The sequence below is a fragment of the Rattus norvegicus genome, chromosome 7 (genome assembly GCF_036323735.1).
Source record: "Rattus norvegicus strain BN/NHsdMcwi chromosome 7, GRCr8, whole genome shotgun sequence".
Classification (NCBI taxonomy): domain Eukaryota; kingdom Metazoa; phylum Chordata; class Mammalia; order Rodentia; family Muridae; genus Rattus; species Rattus norvegicus.
Window position 1 is genome coordinate 134,920,508 of NC_086025.1, and position 14,231 is coordinate 134,934,738.

The window sequence follows — 14,231 nt, forward strand, 5'->3', positions numbered from 1 at the left end:
TGAGCAAACTACCTCATGGGGTGGTGTTGTGCACCTGTCCAGGAAACAGTGAAAAGAGAGTGTCAAGGCATTAGGAAGAAAGGTACCCCAAAACATGGAGATTCATGGGTGCCCTGAGGTGGGACTGTGGAGAGTGTCTGGGGGAACCAATGAGAGTAGCTGGGATAGATTGCACAGAGCCACAAGAAGAGGCTCTGTCACTGAGAGGGGAGCCACTGAGGTCAAACCACAGAAACATGAGTAAGGCATAAGCTGGAGTTGACTCCCTCTGGCTACTGTGGAGAAGACCAGGTTTCTGTGGGGATTAAGGGGGGAACAGGTGATAGCCACTCTGCCCTCCTTCCTTTTGTCTTAATCTTTGCAAAACTGGCTTCCACTGCCTCCTGCAAGGATGAGCTATGACAACTACTGGAAAGCCTTGGAGGTTTCCTGTTAACTCCAGGGCAGTGAGGGTTCGAGCTGGAGACTGCCCTGGTGAGACTCCTGGCATTCAGCTTGGGCAGAGCACCAGATCCCACCAGACCTTGCCCCTGAGGAGTTTCTCAACAGCACAAAACACAGCCTCACTCTGTGGAGAAGTTCCAGAAAGACCTTAGGAATTTATTAGCTATGTTGTTGAAACCAAAAAAAGGGGGAGGGGAGTGGGGATTGAAAGATCCTGAAGCAATCATTTAACCTGGAGAAGAAATTTACATTTATTTTTCTTGAATTTTTTTGTAGCACAAAGATCTCTAGCCACTAAAGAACTGGAGAGAATTCGGTCGGACTCATCATGGAGGGTATGAGCAGGGTATAGACTGAGGTGGCCACGGCCACTGGAAGTAATCGAACAGTAACAGAAACAACCATCCATGGCCCCTAGAATGTAGATGGCTTCGAGAACGTTAAGGAAGTACTGTGAAGGACAGGGAACACTTCTGTCAGGGGACACGGGAGTGACAGCAACCTCTTAATCCCAGAGAGTGAGCAAGAGAGAGAGGGAGGCAGAGTGGTCCCAAGGCTCAAGATAGCCACTGCAGAGAAGGGAAGTGGGGTCCGTGTGCCCAAAACAGGACCTGGCCTCACGGTCAAGCACAGAGCCCTTCCTCCTTCTGTCTGAGCTTAGGCACTCAAGCACCTTGTTTCGAGCTTATATTTAGTCTTAGGGCACAGACCCAAGTCCCAGGCAAATTGGACAGTACACCACATTAGAGCCCTGCACAGCCTGGTTCTGAACTGGTTTCTACCCCTGCCCTCCGTCTCCAGGAACACTAAGCTGGTTTTGGCTTGCTCACATTCAGCCCTGAGCCACATTCCGGAATCCTTCACTCTGCTATTCTTGCTGCTGGGAAACCTTTCATCCCTGTGCCCTTCCCCAGCTCCTGCCCTACACTCCTTCCACCTGGCTGCTTCCTTAGCTTCTGTATTTAGACAGGGGTCACTTCCTTCAGGAGCCTTCCTTATCCCTTCTCCACGACGGTCCCAGATTCTTGCTGACATCAGCCATTGCTCTCAACACCCTTTTAAATTCTGGAATGTCTGGGGATAACATGTCTACCCCCAGCATTCCCAAAGTCATCCTCCATACTCACGTTCAACTATACCCTCCTTCGGGTCAGCCCCATCTTCATGTCCTGTGACCTCCCTCCCACAGAGCCGACACAGAACGAGCATTCACAGACCTCACCAAGGAAAGCCCTGGTTCCTGGGGCCCAGGGGTGCTGCATTCAAATGAAGCAGAACTCTAGGAGATGAGAGAAATATTGTCACCTGTCAGGGCTCCACTCAGAGAAAGGAGTGCTCTCAAAATCTCCCCAAAGACTAGTTTGTATTGGACCCCCATTGCTTAGCACAGGCTAGGCATTCACCCAACAGTGGTTTGTTGGTCATTCCATCCACATTTCTTTTTTTTTTTTTTTTTTTTCCGGAGCCGGGGACCGAACCCAGGGCCTTGCGCTCGCTAGGCAAGCGCTCTACCGCTGAGCTAAATCCCCAACCCCCATCCACATTTCTTAAACAGCAAACACGGTCATGAACATCAGGATGAACCCAGCCAGGGCTTCTGGGCTGAAAGGAGTCATAATTTGGACCTTTGTTGAAATGATGAATGGGCGAGTGCATGTGAGGATAGATGGATGCTTGATGGGCAACTTAGTAAGTGACAGTCAAGTATGCACCCTTAATCCCAACAGTCAAGAGGCAGATGCAGGCAGAACTTTGAGTTCAAGGTCAGCCCAGGTGACAGAGCAAGTTCCAGGATAGCCAGGGCTACACAAAGAAACCATTTTTTTTTTTTTGAGAGCTTCTGCTTAGTGTGCCTATCTTTATCTGACTTCTCCTTTGAGTCAGGCAGCAGTGAGCCTGGGTCCCCAGTTTCCAGCCCCCACCAGGGCTTCTTGGCCACACCGCTGTCCTCAATGTGCCTCTTCGTAAATAGTATTAACGTGCCAAAGATTCCGATTGGGTTGAAGGGGCTTCCTCCCTTCAGCATCTCCTTTCCTTGGACAGGCTCCGCTATGCGTTTGCTCAGAAACAGACAAATGAATATTTCTCTCCTTCCTTTTCTTTCTCCGGTTTTGTCATTGCTGCTTGTTTGTGTGTGTTCTGGGTTTGTCTTTCCATGAAGCCCAGACAGGCCTGGAACTTTCAGCAACGCTTCTGCCTCAGCTCCCTCAGCACAGAGATTGCCCTGTGTACCACACTACTCCAGCTTGGTTTTCCTCTTTTACTAAATACAGGAATCTTCTATAAACGAAATACAGAGACTCTCACAGCCACTTCATGTACATTGACTCTAAGACACGTTCGCGTGCATCTCAGCCGTAGCTGCCTTGGTAGACTAGATCATGAACTGCCCCTGCAGAGGCCAGGCAGAAGACCCCGGTGCACCCGTGGACTGGTTACTCCCACATTCCTCTTAAACAGAAACATGAGGGGAAGGGACTAGGGCAGCCTTTGGTCTTCTGGTTGAAGAGTCAGGAGATTTGTCCTCACTGTCAACCCTTAACTCCTCTTCCCCACCCCAGAAACAAACAACAAAAAAACTGCTGTGTGGGCCTTTTCCCAGGGGCAGGGTACAGTGGGAGAAGAAATGCAATCTGCTTGACAGGCTCAAAGGCTGCAACTGCTTCCTGCTCACGCATGACACACAGGGCAACAAGCCCAGGACAGACAATGGAGAGATCAGGGCTGGGCCCCAGAAAGACAGATCTCTCTGGGCCAGGAACCTCTCCCAAGAACATAACCCCAGATTAAAGCTCTCTGTTCTATCTCAGAGGGAGAGAAACCCCATACAACCTCAGGGTCGGCCTGAGGACCCCATGGGCAACTCCTGGCTTGGGCAGAATCTTTCCATTTCTCCCAACTGGTACCATCAAGCCAGAATTCAAGGGGAAAGTCTTCACCTGCAGAAGGAGGGTTGGGTCAGGCTGCAGAAGGGAGCTATGTCACCCATCTGTTCTGATCCAGGACTGAAACAGGGAACTCTCCTCAGACTGCCCTCTCCCCTGCAGCACTGCCCCAAGTAGAATCTTCCAGGGACCATCCAATCAATAAGATTCCCACTTCCCTGTCCTCCTCTCAGGGACAGCAGCAAACTGAAGCCTGGTTAGCTCAATGAAGTGGAGAAGTGAGCAAAGCCTCCCAGCCCTGAAAGACAGTGTCTGCTCTCCTTCATCCAACACTTATGACCTTGTTGGTTCTCAGAATAGGTTTCTGAAAACCTTTCAAGCCCATTGATATTTAGCCCAAAACATGGAACTGCACAAAATAGGAAGGCCTCTGACTGGGGTATATAGCCCAAAGAGCACACATATACAGGGCCTGGGGTTAGACCCCAAGCACCAGCAAAGATGAGCTAAAGAGTGCTTGCTAGACACCGAGGCCACACTATATTCTATAGGCTTCTTTGTCTATACACATTAAGGCATTGGACTATCAGATGCCCTGTATACATCCAAACAGCCTCTTCCTCCAGGCTGATCCCAGGTTCAGCACTGAGACATCCTGCCCCAGGTTGCCCTACCACAAGCATCCTTTATACAGTTGGGGGTTTCGTGAATCTGTTCCCCTGACCTCTGGGCAGTCTTTGGGTCCCTATCCTGCATCTCTGGCAGCCTTACTTTCTGCACCTCAGAAACAGGAACCTGAGGAAACAGTAGGCGACTTTGATCTGTACAGACAGATCCTCAGACCTTTACCTAAATTATCTGAGTAGATGGGCTCCTGGAGCCTTCTTCCCAGGAAACAGAGCCAAGTACTCAGAAATGAATGACAAAAAGCATTTTTATTGGGGATGAGTAGAGAGAGGAGCAGGGCTGAACAGGACACCAAGCAGTCTTTGTCTCAACCGGACAGAGCCCGTTGCTGTCAGGGGATGGAGAATGAGTGTCGTTGTAGCAGATGGATGTCCAGGATCAGGTGGGGGCTGGTGTGACTGGAGGGGCCGAGAGTGACCCTGTACTTCTGCAGAAGGAGTTCCTGCTCTTCATTCCCTCTGTCCATTGGGGTGAAATCAGACACCCCTCCCATGCAGGGGGGTCACTCGGCCCAAGTTGAGAAGAAGCTACGAGGCTCCAGGAGGACAGAGGCCACACCATGGCCAAGAAGGTCATCCTGGAACTGAGGAACCAAGGCAGAGGAGGGAGACTAACAAGATGAGCACCAGGAAGGAAGACTGGGGGTAGGGGGTGAAGTGAAGGATACACAAGAGATATCAGGGCTGAAGGCCATCAGGATCCTGTCTTGTCTATCGTGGGGATCTCTTGGTGATGGTGGCGGAAGAGGTGATCTTGGTACCAGAGCTGCCATAAATACCGCCACCAAATCCGAAGCCACTTCCAGAACAGGAACCAGAGCCAAAACCGCTACCCAGGCCAAGGCCGATGCCACCGCTGCCACCAATGCTGGCACTGCCACCAACTACGGCTGGAAGGAGAGACAAAGTCCACAGTTATTCTCAGTGAGTGCCAGCAGTCCCCAACCCAGATCGGGAGGGACAGATGGCAGGTGGGGAAGGTACTTACAGATGCTCACAGCACTCTTGCATTCTCCAGACATCCTGTGGGGAAGAGAGAGCCATGAGCCATTCAGAACAGAACCCCCTCCTCCTTCGACTTGCAGATATTATGTGATGCTATCTCAGCCTTGAGCAGCCACACCATAACAGCTGACTGTCAACCTGATGGCCCTGGTCAGAACGTACCAGCCCAGCACTGAAGCCTGAAGTGAGACGCCTAGCAGAGTCTGGCTTCTAATACTCAAACCTCCCTCACCTGCACTCCTCGCCCTCCAGTAGCTTGCGGTAGGTGGCGATCTCCACATCCAGGGCCAGCTTGACATTCATGAGCTCCTGGTAGTCCCTCATCAGCCGGGCCAGGTCCTCCTTGGCCTTCTGCAGTGCAGTCTCCAGGTCTGCGCGTTTGGTGTAGGCATCTTTGAGGGCCAGCTCTCCACGTTGCTCTGCATCAGCCACAGATGCCTGCAGAGTCTGGGACTGTGGACAGGGACATTAATGGGTACTTTAGAGGACTTCACCCCTGGGCCAGCTTCCTTTGGTTAAGATGTTAGGATCCTGTCTGTTCTTCCCGTCGTTTTGTGACCTGAGCATCCCATTCCTAGCCTGCCTTTATTGGTGGTACACTCCTTTAATTCCAGCACTCAGGATGCAGAGGCAGGTGGATCTCCGTGAGAGGCCAGTCTGGTCTACAGTGAAATCCAGGACAGCCAGGGCTACACAGAGAAACCATGTCTAGGGGTTCGGGGGAAGTCCCATCCATGTCCCCGCAAGACTGCCGAGCCTACCCACAACCTCACAGATCAACAAGATAAAGATAAACAAAAGCCAGGGAAGACTAGCCAGGAGCCCTGTGTTTGGGTATGCTGTGTAATCGGTGTCATGATGCACGGAGGCCCCACAGCCAAGCCTAGAGTCTTCCAGTGCTTATCCACCACAAAGGCACCCACACCCACCTGCTTCTTGATGTTCTCAATCTCGGACCGTATCCTCTGGATCATCCTGTTGAGTTCTGAGATCTCATTCTTGGTGCTCTTCAGGCTATCTCCGTGCTGGTCAGCTGACATCTGGAGCTGCTGGACCTGATACCCAAGCAAACAGGACTCTAAGGTTGCACACCAGAGCCAGTGAGGGTAGACAGAGATGAAAGGATAGCCACGAAATCCCCGGTGAAGTGAGGGTCGGTGGCACCTGCAGGATGGACTCGTCTCATGCGCCTACCTTGATCTGGTACCAGGACTCAACCTCAGCCTTGCTCTTCCGAGCAATCTCCTCATACTGGGCTCGGACCTCAGCGATGATGCCGTCCAGGTCCAGGTTCCGGTTATTATCCATGGACAGCACCACAGATGTGTCTGAGACATGTGTCTGCATCTGGGACAGCTCCTACAAAGCACGCGTCTCACATCAGACCCCAGTAGAGTCATTTTCTCCTGACCTCTGACTGGGAAATGAGGCTGATGAGTCTCCCAAGACCATAAATGTTCTATGTAATGGGCCAGACACTCTCTCTATGTATTGGGTGGAAGGCAATGGAACGGAAACATTTAGGACAACAAAGAGCTCTCCCCCATGCAACCTCCAGCTCTAAGCCTCTCCTCTAGGAAATCTGGTTCTGAGAAACTCTCCATGGAATCCCTCGTTCTTTCTCCCCATGACCTTGCCAAGACCTTGCCAAGAACCCACTGCCTTGACCTAAGTTGCTGGAATCTATTAAGAACCATGACTTCCAACCCACAGCCCAACAGATAGGGGTTGTCTTCCTCTACACGGAAAATGGAGGCCTCACCGCTTCATAGAGGACTCTCATGAAGTTGATCTCATCCTTAAGGCTTTCCATTTTGGCCTCTAACTCCACCTTGATCATGTAAGCAGCATCCACATCCTACAGAGGTAGAGGAGAAGAAAGGGGAGGAGGGTGAAGGGATGCAGGAGAAGAAACAGGGAGGTAGGATCACAGCGGGAGCAGAAATGTCAACCAACACCTCTAAGTTCCCTTACACACTTTTAAAGGCTGTGCAAGGTCACTATGCACACTTGTCTTGTTCTGCCTCTAGAGCCATCAGAATAGCACAGTCCAGATGGGTTCTCCTCACACAGTTACTTCTTTTAGATCTCACACCTCCCCCCCCCCACTTCCTTTGATAACACAATTTCAAATAAGGACAAGGCAGGCAAAGACAGGCAGAGAGATAGACCAAACACATGGCTTAAGCCAAGACCACTTCCAACAGGAAGGGGGGGTTGCTGTAAGTTCTTCCTGATATCCTTCCTGGCTTACTTTCTTGAGGACCACAAAGTCGTTCTCTGCAGCTGTGCGCTTGTTGATCTCTTCCTCATACCTGGGGGGTGGGGGACAGGAAGACAGAAGGCCACCGTGAGATATTTCTCCCTGGTCCACTACTACGTCTCAAGCTCTAAGAGTGGGAATGCCCAGATCATGAACAACATCAAGTGTTCGTAGATATTCACCTAACATACGACCCATGAGCCTAACAGCCTCAGCCCTGTTCATTCGGAGACATGAAATAGAAAAGACTGTTTGGAGGGGATAAGTTGTAAAGGAAAAACCTCATCACAGTGATCAGATTACATCATTGGAAAGACTGTCCTTCGGGTTGTGGCAGATTAAATGTCCTGGTTTTAAATTCTGGGTCAGTTCCCTTTCCTTGGTGTATGAGTGTGGTCATTTCCTCAGCCTCATCCTACAGAGGACAAAAGAAAAGCTATTGCATAGTGTGTGTCTCCTGTGTGTCCCCTGTGTGTTCCCTGTGTGTCCCTGGGTGTCCCTGTGTGTCCCTGAATGACCCCTGTGTGTCCCTGTGTGTCCCCTGTGTGTCCCTGTATGTCCCCTGTGTGTCCTACATAATTCTCATTCCACTCAATTCTCACAAACATAAGGTAAGAATACTACCCCTATTAAATACTATGAAAGCCACACACTAACCAACATTCAGTTAGCTCTTTCCAAGATATTTACCAGACTAAATTCCAACCCATGAGCAGGCTAATGCTACTATTGATCCATTGTATTTCTGAACCTCTCTGTGCACAGCAAACCCAGGAACCTAAAACTAACACTAATTCAGGCAACTGGTGGTCACTTGGCCTCCACCTATAAAAATGTGGCCATTTGAATATGGAAGCCAGCTTAGAGGAGCTTTCTACCCCAGCTTTGGATTCCTCAGAGCCTGAGGTCCCAAGATGCTGGAGAGAGGCCTGGGTGTGGGCCAGCCCTCCCTCTCTCCACGTACTTGGTCTTGAAGTCCTCCACACTGTCCTGCATGAGCTTCAGCTCTGACTGTAGGCGACCTTTGTCATTGCTCAAAGTGTCCAGGTTCTTCCTTAAGGCGTTGATGTACGTCTCAAAGAAAGGATCCAGGTTTCTGGGGGATGTGGTGGTTGTCTGCTGCTGGAGGAGGTTCCATTTGGTCTCCAGGACTTTGTTCTGTTGCTCTAAAAACCGCACCTGTGTTGAAAAAGACACAGGTCCCTCGTAAGACCCATATGCTTTGGCAGAAGGGTGTCTGAGACCAGCATCAGCCTAGGCAGGCCAGGCATCCAGACCATCTAAGTGTCACACAGCTTGGACCACCTCATAGCAAACCCAGAGCACCATCATGACAAGCATGTTTCTGGGACTATAGTGGTCTGTGGGACACAGAGCTTGGAGAACATAACATAACATTTCTAACCACAGCAGACCAAGGGCCCAGATGCAGGGCTAAAGAACAGAGCATCTGGGAAATAATCAAATCAAATAAGACACAAGGTACACACACAGTTGGCAGGTGTTTGCATTCAAAGGATACAGACCCACGGTGAAGGACAGACAAGTTCACTAAAGACTTTCAAAGTAAGCTAAGGCACGGTGATGCCCACATGTGGTCCAGCACTCGGGAGGCTGAGGCAGGAGGATGATATGTTTGAAACCAATATGAGCTACATAGGAAAGCCTTGTCCCCTGAATCTGTATACAATTAAGTCTAACTGCAAATAGCCCAGACATGTTCTAAGACTCAGCTAGAATCCATCCTGCCAAGGACTTCCTGGAGCCTTCACCCTCTAATGCACCTAGCCAGGCCAGCCAAAGGAGTGGTCTGGCAGAGCATCTCCATGTTACGTGCAATCGACAAGACACCTGCCTTCTGAACCTAAAGGCTGAGATGAAATGAGATGCAGCCAGCGAGCACAGAGAACTCTTAGTCTGGAGCTCAAGTCTGCTCTCAAGGTAGCGGTAAAGCCTCCACGAGCTACTACAGGCCTGTTCAAGCCAGTGTACCCACTCATCTCCTCCAAGGGGTTCACTCTTGCCTCAAACACCTAAAGAAACCAAAACTTTGATGCCCAGCAACCCAGAACAGCCTGGGCTAGAGCCCTGCATTGGGCCCTAGCCATAGAACTCTGAATAACCAGACCCCTTGATGCAGGGCTACAATTGAACTACATAGGAAGATCTCCAGGTCTTGCCTAAAAAAAAAATGGAAGCTGGGCTAAAAACGGCAAAGAACATCTCCTCTGCTCTTCAAGGAGCCTCAGAGACAAGGAGTTTCGCCCGGAGTCAGAAGTAGGTATGAGGTGACCTCCTGCCTAAGACCCAGGGCCGGGGGCTTAGAAACCCTCACCCCACCACCCTCTGCAAAAGTCGGGCTCACTCGCCTTGTCGATGAAGGAAGCAAATTTGTTGTTGAGGGTCTTGATCTGCTCGCGCTCTGCTGTGCGGATTTTCTGGATCTCTGGGTCAATTTCCACCTGAAGAGGTGTCAGCAGGCTCTGGTTGATGGTGACTTCCTGAATACCTCCAGCAGGACAGACAGGGAAACCAGGACCGCCTCGGCCGTTGAAGGAGCCTCCAAAGCCACCGCCAAAACCACCGGCACCAAACCCAGCACCGTATCCTCCAACACCGAAGCCTCCGGCACCGCCGTAGCCACCGCCTTGGCAGGACCCAGCCACGCTCATGGAGATACTCTTGTGACCCCCGAGGTTGTAAAGACTCCTGCTGCCGAAACCCCCAGAGGAGCAGCGCCCGGCACCCCCAGACATGGAGGCTGAGCTGAAGGCCACCCGCTTGACTCCACCGGCAACAGCTGAGCCACTGCTAAAGCCCCGGGAGACTCCGCGGACGCTTGACTGTCTGGAGATCATGGCTGAGAGATGAGGCAGCTGCGACGAGCGTAGAACCGAAGCGAAGCAAGAGCTAGGTCCTGAATGTCAATGCCAGAACCCGTGGCCCTTGCAGCTTATATGCGCTGGAGAGGCAGGGCTTGGTTGCAGGGGCATAAAGGGAAAAATCCGAAGTATCTCTGGGCTGGGCCTTTGGCAACGGCCCATCTCTCTCGCACCTGCTGAACATGTCACTAAGCACACCTAGAAAAGTCACTGAGAGGGCACAGCTTACGGTCTCATCCCTCCCTGAGCCAGTGCCCCAGGGCCTCTTGTACCACAGCCCACCTGACTCAGCCTTGCAAAGCCCCACTGCCCTTCCTCCTTCCTTCCCAGCCTCATGGGGCTCCTGCTACAGACACCTAGTCTGATCACCCCTACTTTAGGCCGGGGATGCTGGAACCTAAGAACCTGGGTTCCAGGCCTAGCATTGCCTGGTTACACACCCTGGCCTGTGCAAACTGCTCCCTGAGATCAGTACTCATAAATTGGAAAGAATGCAAATGTTTACCTTTCCTCTCAAGGCAAGAGAGATTGTGATCGTGGATGGGCACTTGATAAGCTGTCAGAATCAGCTCTTGGGCCTCTATCTGTCATCCTTATCCACCGGGTGTTCCTAACCCTTTGTTCACCTATGAAACAAGGCCCTTCTCTTACAGATCCACCTACGTAGCCTTTCCAACCAAGACCCAGAGGAGCCCCTGGTTGGATTCCACTATGTGGCCCATAGCCACCCTGGGGCTTCCCCAAAACACAGCACGTCTGGTTTTACTGATGTGGCCCCAGAATTCTAGAAAGAGGTTCCTAACATCCTTGATGCTGGGGACTGCTTTGGCAGACTGATGGTAGGTAATTCAGGGCCATGTGTGAGATGCAAAATCGTAGTTCTGCTCCTAGTACTTGGGTTCCTCCTAGCTGAGGGCGACTGGCCTAGACAGAGTCTATTCATCTCTCCCTAACTAACTCTGCAGTCTGGGGTGGGTCACTTGACCCCTCTGAGACCTTATAGATAAAACAAGACCTGTCCCTGTGCATAGTTGATAAGACAGTATATCCAAGGTGTCTAACACATAGGAGACCAAAGTCACCTGTTCTCTCCTGTCCAGGGACTAGGAAGTCCATCATTGAGAAAATGACCCAGATGTGAGAAAGAGCAACCACCAGCACATGGATAACCCCACTGGCCTGAACCACACCCATGTCCCCCAAAAGCTTCCTTGATATACAGAGAACTTAGGGTGAGGGTGAGCACAGGTCAGGCCATAGGGATGGAGACACAGGGAAGGCCAGACAGTCCAGGAACCCAACCAACAGTCCTTCCAGGTCTCCCCTCCACCTCTGCCCTGTCACTGTCCAGCTGCCCACTGTAAACCTGCGCGAGGGCTGGGGAGGCTAGAGCCGAGACCCACGGCATATGCAGAAAAAAGCTGCATATGGGCAAGCACGGCAGAGTGAGGAGGTGCTGCCCCTCCACCACCACCCCCAGTGTCTGCTGGGCACCAGTTTTGAGTCAATCTCGGTGATTCAAAGGGCATGGGGACTGTGGGACAATAGCAATCAGGCTTTTGTGTGTCCACCCCAAGTCTGGGAGTAGGCATGCCCTATCAGGAAGGTAACAACAACTGGAGATGTCAAGGGCCCCCTGAGGGGTGTTCTGAGAGCTTCTCTCTGCACACATCCCCACATCTCTGTCCTCCATGGGTGCTAAGGCTCTGACGGGGATTTGACAGATGAAGCCTGGGGGGGACTCACGCCATATCACTAAGTCGTGTATCTCAGACTGTAATACTCCAAGTTTGGGAGAACTGACACAATCAATGGTCATGTCAAGTACTGAACAAAAAGGACTCCAGGACTAGAGGGAGGTGGACATCTTCAGAGAAATGGCAAGAGCAGTCTCATTTTGTGCCTGGGGTCATCCAAATGACAAAGTCATGACCAAAGACCTCCCTGGCGGTTACGTGAAGCATGTGCCCCATCCCTTCAGACAAAAGCAGGAGGGGGGAAGCCCAGTGCATTCTGGGTAGAAGCAAGCCTCTTAGAATGCCTGCCACATGCTGGACAATGGTGGCTTTTCCTTGGGACAGTTTTATTCTTTGCAGTTCTAACTCAAAACGGCTCAGAAAGGTCCTGTTACTAGCCTGAGATACAACAGCTCAAAAATAATGGATTTTAGGAAGCCAGTGCTGAAGGCGTCACCTCAAAGTTCATGACCTTAACCTTTGAGTAGACATTGTTTTGTACGGATGTCTACACCATGCAGAATTCTCAGCCACGCACAGTCGATGTCCCACCAGAACAGTAGCAGAGTCTTGGGGGGAACACAGAATGTTCCAGTTCAGCTCCCTTCTGTCCCTACAATCACTGACTTCGTTTGTGTGTGACCTTGTCCTAAGAGGTCCTCAATAAGTCACAATATGGTCCTCAATGGCTGGTCTTGTGCCCTCCAATCAGCTAATTCCAAATTGATATAGTCACGAATCTTATGCTAAATCCAGCTCAAAAAATGTTCTGGCCTCAATCCACATCCTGTGAGTTTATTAAATCAGAATTGCCAATGCTTTACAGAATCCTCACCCTGGAGATAAGAAACTGCAGGTAGATGCAAGCAAGAACTTCCCAAGTGAGACCATCTTTAGGCCCCGTGGGAAGAGGGGCAAAGACAACTGTCCACCAGGAGGTGACAGCTGAAAGTCAGTCCCACACTCCCACTGCAGCCCTGTGCACACACAGCTCTTGCTTTTGCTGCTGTCCTTGGTGACCCAGAGTCCTTTGGCCACCTGCCCAAGCCAGGCTCTGAGGAGTAAGCCGGTTGCTGTCAGGCATGGAATAGGAGTGGGAGGGTGTGTTCGCTCGGAGCTTTCCGAGTGCAGGAGGCGAAGCCTTCCCATTCAACTAGGGATTACGGATGCTGAGGCCTCCAACACTGTCAGCCCTAACCTGGGGAACAGTGTGGGAAAATGCCTTGCTCTCCCTGGTCAGGTGGGTGCCCCTGCTCCACTGGGTCACCTAACCCCAATTGCCCCATGGCCTGAGTCACTCTGAGGGAACCAGAGCCAACCAAGGGTTCAGAGATGCTCAGGAGACCCAGGGAGCTGGGAGGAAGGAAAGCCAGAAAAGTCCATGGATCAGTTGCTCCATCTCCTGCCCCTGGTGTGTGCCAGCAGGGGCTTTCAACACTTCCGACTGCCAAAGCACATTCGATGAAGCTTTTGGTGCAACAGAGAGAGAAAACAGGCCATAGCACACCAGCCCCACCCTTGCAGGTGGCCTTCCACCCCCCACCCCCTGAATCCCTCAACTGGGAGTGCCTTGTGGGAAGGTTCTGGGTCGGTAAAGTCACTTCTGAGCTTGGACAAACCATGTCGCTCAGTTTCCAAGCCCTGGTTTACCATCCCAGAAGGTGTTTTTGACTCTGCTGTTAATGTGTTGTGGTTTTCAAGCATGCAGCTCCCTCCAGTCTCCCGCTACCACCAGCAGCCTGGTTTCGATCCTATGAAGTAACAGTTTAGACTGCCTGCTGATTTCTTTTTCTCCGTAGGTAGCATAACCCAGTGACAGGCTTGAACTTTGGGGCAACATTTTTTTTTGATTCTACATAAAGTGCTCTGTGTTCCTAAGAGGTTACCTAACTGCTCTGTGCTTTAGTATACACAATATAATAAGCGGAAATGGGGTTAACAATGTTTGGATCACAGGCTGTTGAAGAGACATGTCAGAGAATCCAAGGACCTGAGATCTCAACCCTAAAGGTCTACAAGTGCTGGTGAGGCCCCTGGAGAAAATGCTCAGGGGTGCATTGGGGGGGGGGGGTTCAGGGAGCATTGTTTGCCAAGTCAAAGCCCCATGTCCCCAGACAGGATTTGTTTCAGAATCTCTGCTTGTATTCCTCCAACCTTTGTACCCACCTTCCTGAGTCCTCTGGGGAGCAAAATTGAGAGCCTAAGCTTCTGCCTGGAGTGCCCAACGGTGTTAAGGCAGGCGGAGAGGCTCTGACTGCGCTGTAGGCAAGATGGAGTAGAGTAGAAATAGCTGGACCTCAGCCTTTTGTACGTCAGTGAGAAATGGAGTA

General features: G+C 51.2%; 1 protein-coding gene across 3 annotated transcripts; it reads right to left on the reverse strand.

Annotated features, from left to right (window-relative positions):
* Positions 1–4,245: 4,245 nt before the first annotated feature.
* On the reverse strand, positions 4,246–10,543 carry Krt4 (keratin 4). 3 transcript variants are annotated; one of them, XM_006242395.5, is made up of 9 exons: positions 9,653–10,543; positions 8,248–8,462; positions 7,275–7,335; positions 6,783–6,878; positions 6,215–6,379; positions 5,950–6,075; positions 5,253–5,473; positions 5,004–5,038; positions 4,246–4,905 (listed from the first exon to the last, which is right to left on the reverse strand). In XM_006242395.5, exons 1-9 carry the CDS (start codon positions 10,139–10,141, stop codon positions 4,727–4,729), a joined length of 1,587 nt encoding a protein of 528 aa, XP_006242457.1. In that variant the 5' UTR covers positions 10,142–10,543; the 3' UTR covers positions 4,246–4,726. The 3 variants fall into 3 exon arrangements, with proteins under 3 accessions (XP_006242457.1, NP_001008806.2, XP_038935273.1); NM_001008806.2 differs by having other exon boundaries at positions 5,253–5,467; positions 9,653–10,206; XM_039079345.2 differs by lacking the exons at positions 7,275–7,335; positions 8,248–8,462; positions 9,653–10,543 and adding an exon at positions 6,999–7,124.
* Positions 10,544–14,231: the final 3,688 nt, after the last annotated feature.

What these genes read in the sequence shown, in the direction of transcription:
- Krt4 (XM_006242395.5), bottom strand. Translation starts at nt 10,141, where the DNA reads ATGATCTCCAGACAGTCAAGCGTCCGCGGAGTCTCCCGGGGCTTTAGC. An exon ending in ACTTTGTGGTCCTCAAGAAA is followed by an intron (nt 6,879 to 7,274) that starts GTAAGCCAGGAA and finishes CTACCTCTGTAG; the next exon opens with GATGTGGATGCTGCTTACAT. An exon ending in CTGGAGGGCGAGGAGTGCAG is followed by an intron (nt 5,039 to 5,252) that starts GTGAGGGAGGTT and finishes TCTTCCCCACAG; the next exon opens with GATGTCTGGAGAATGCAAGA.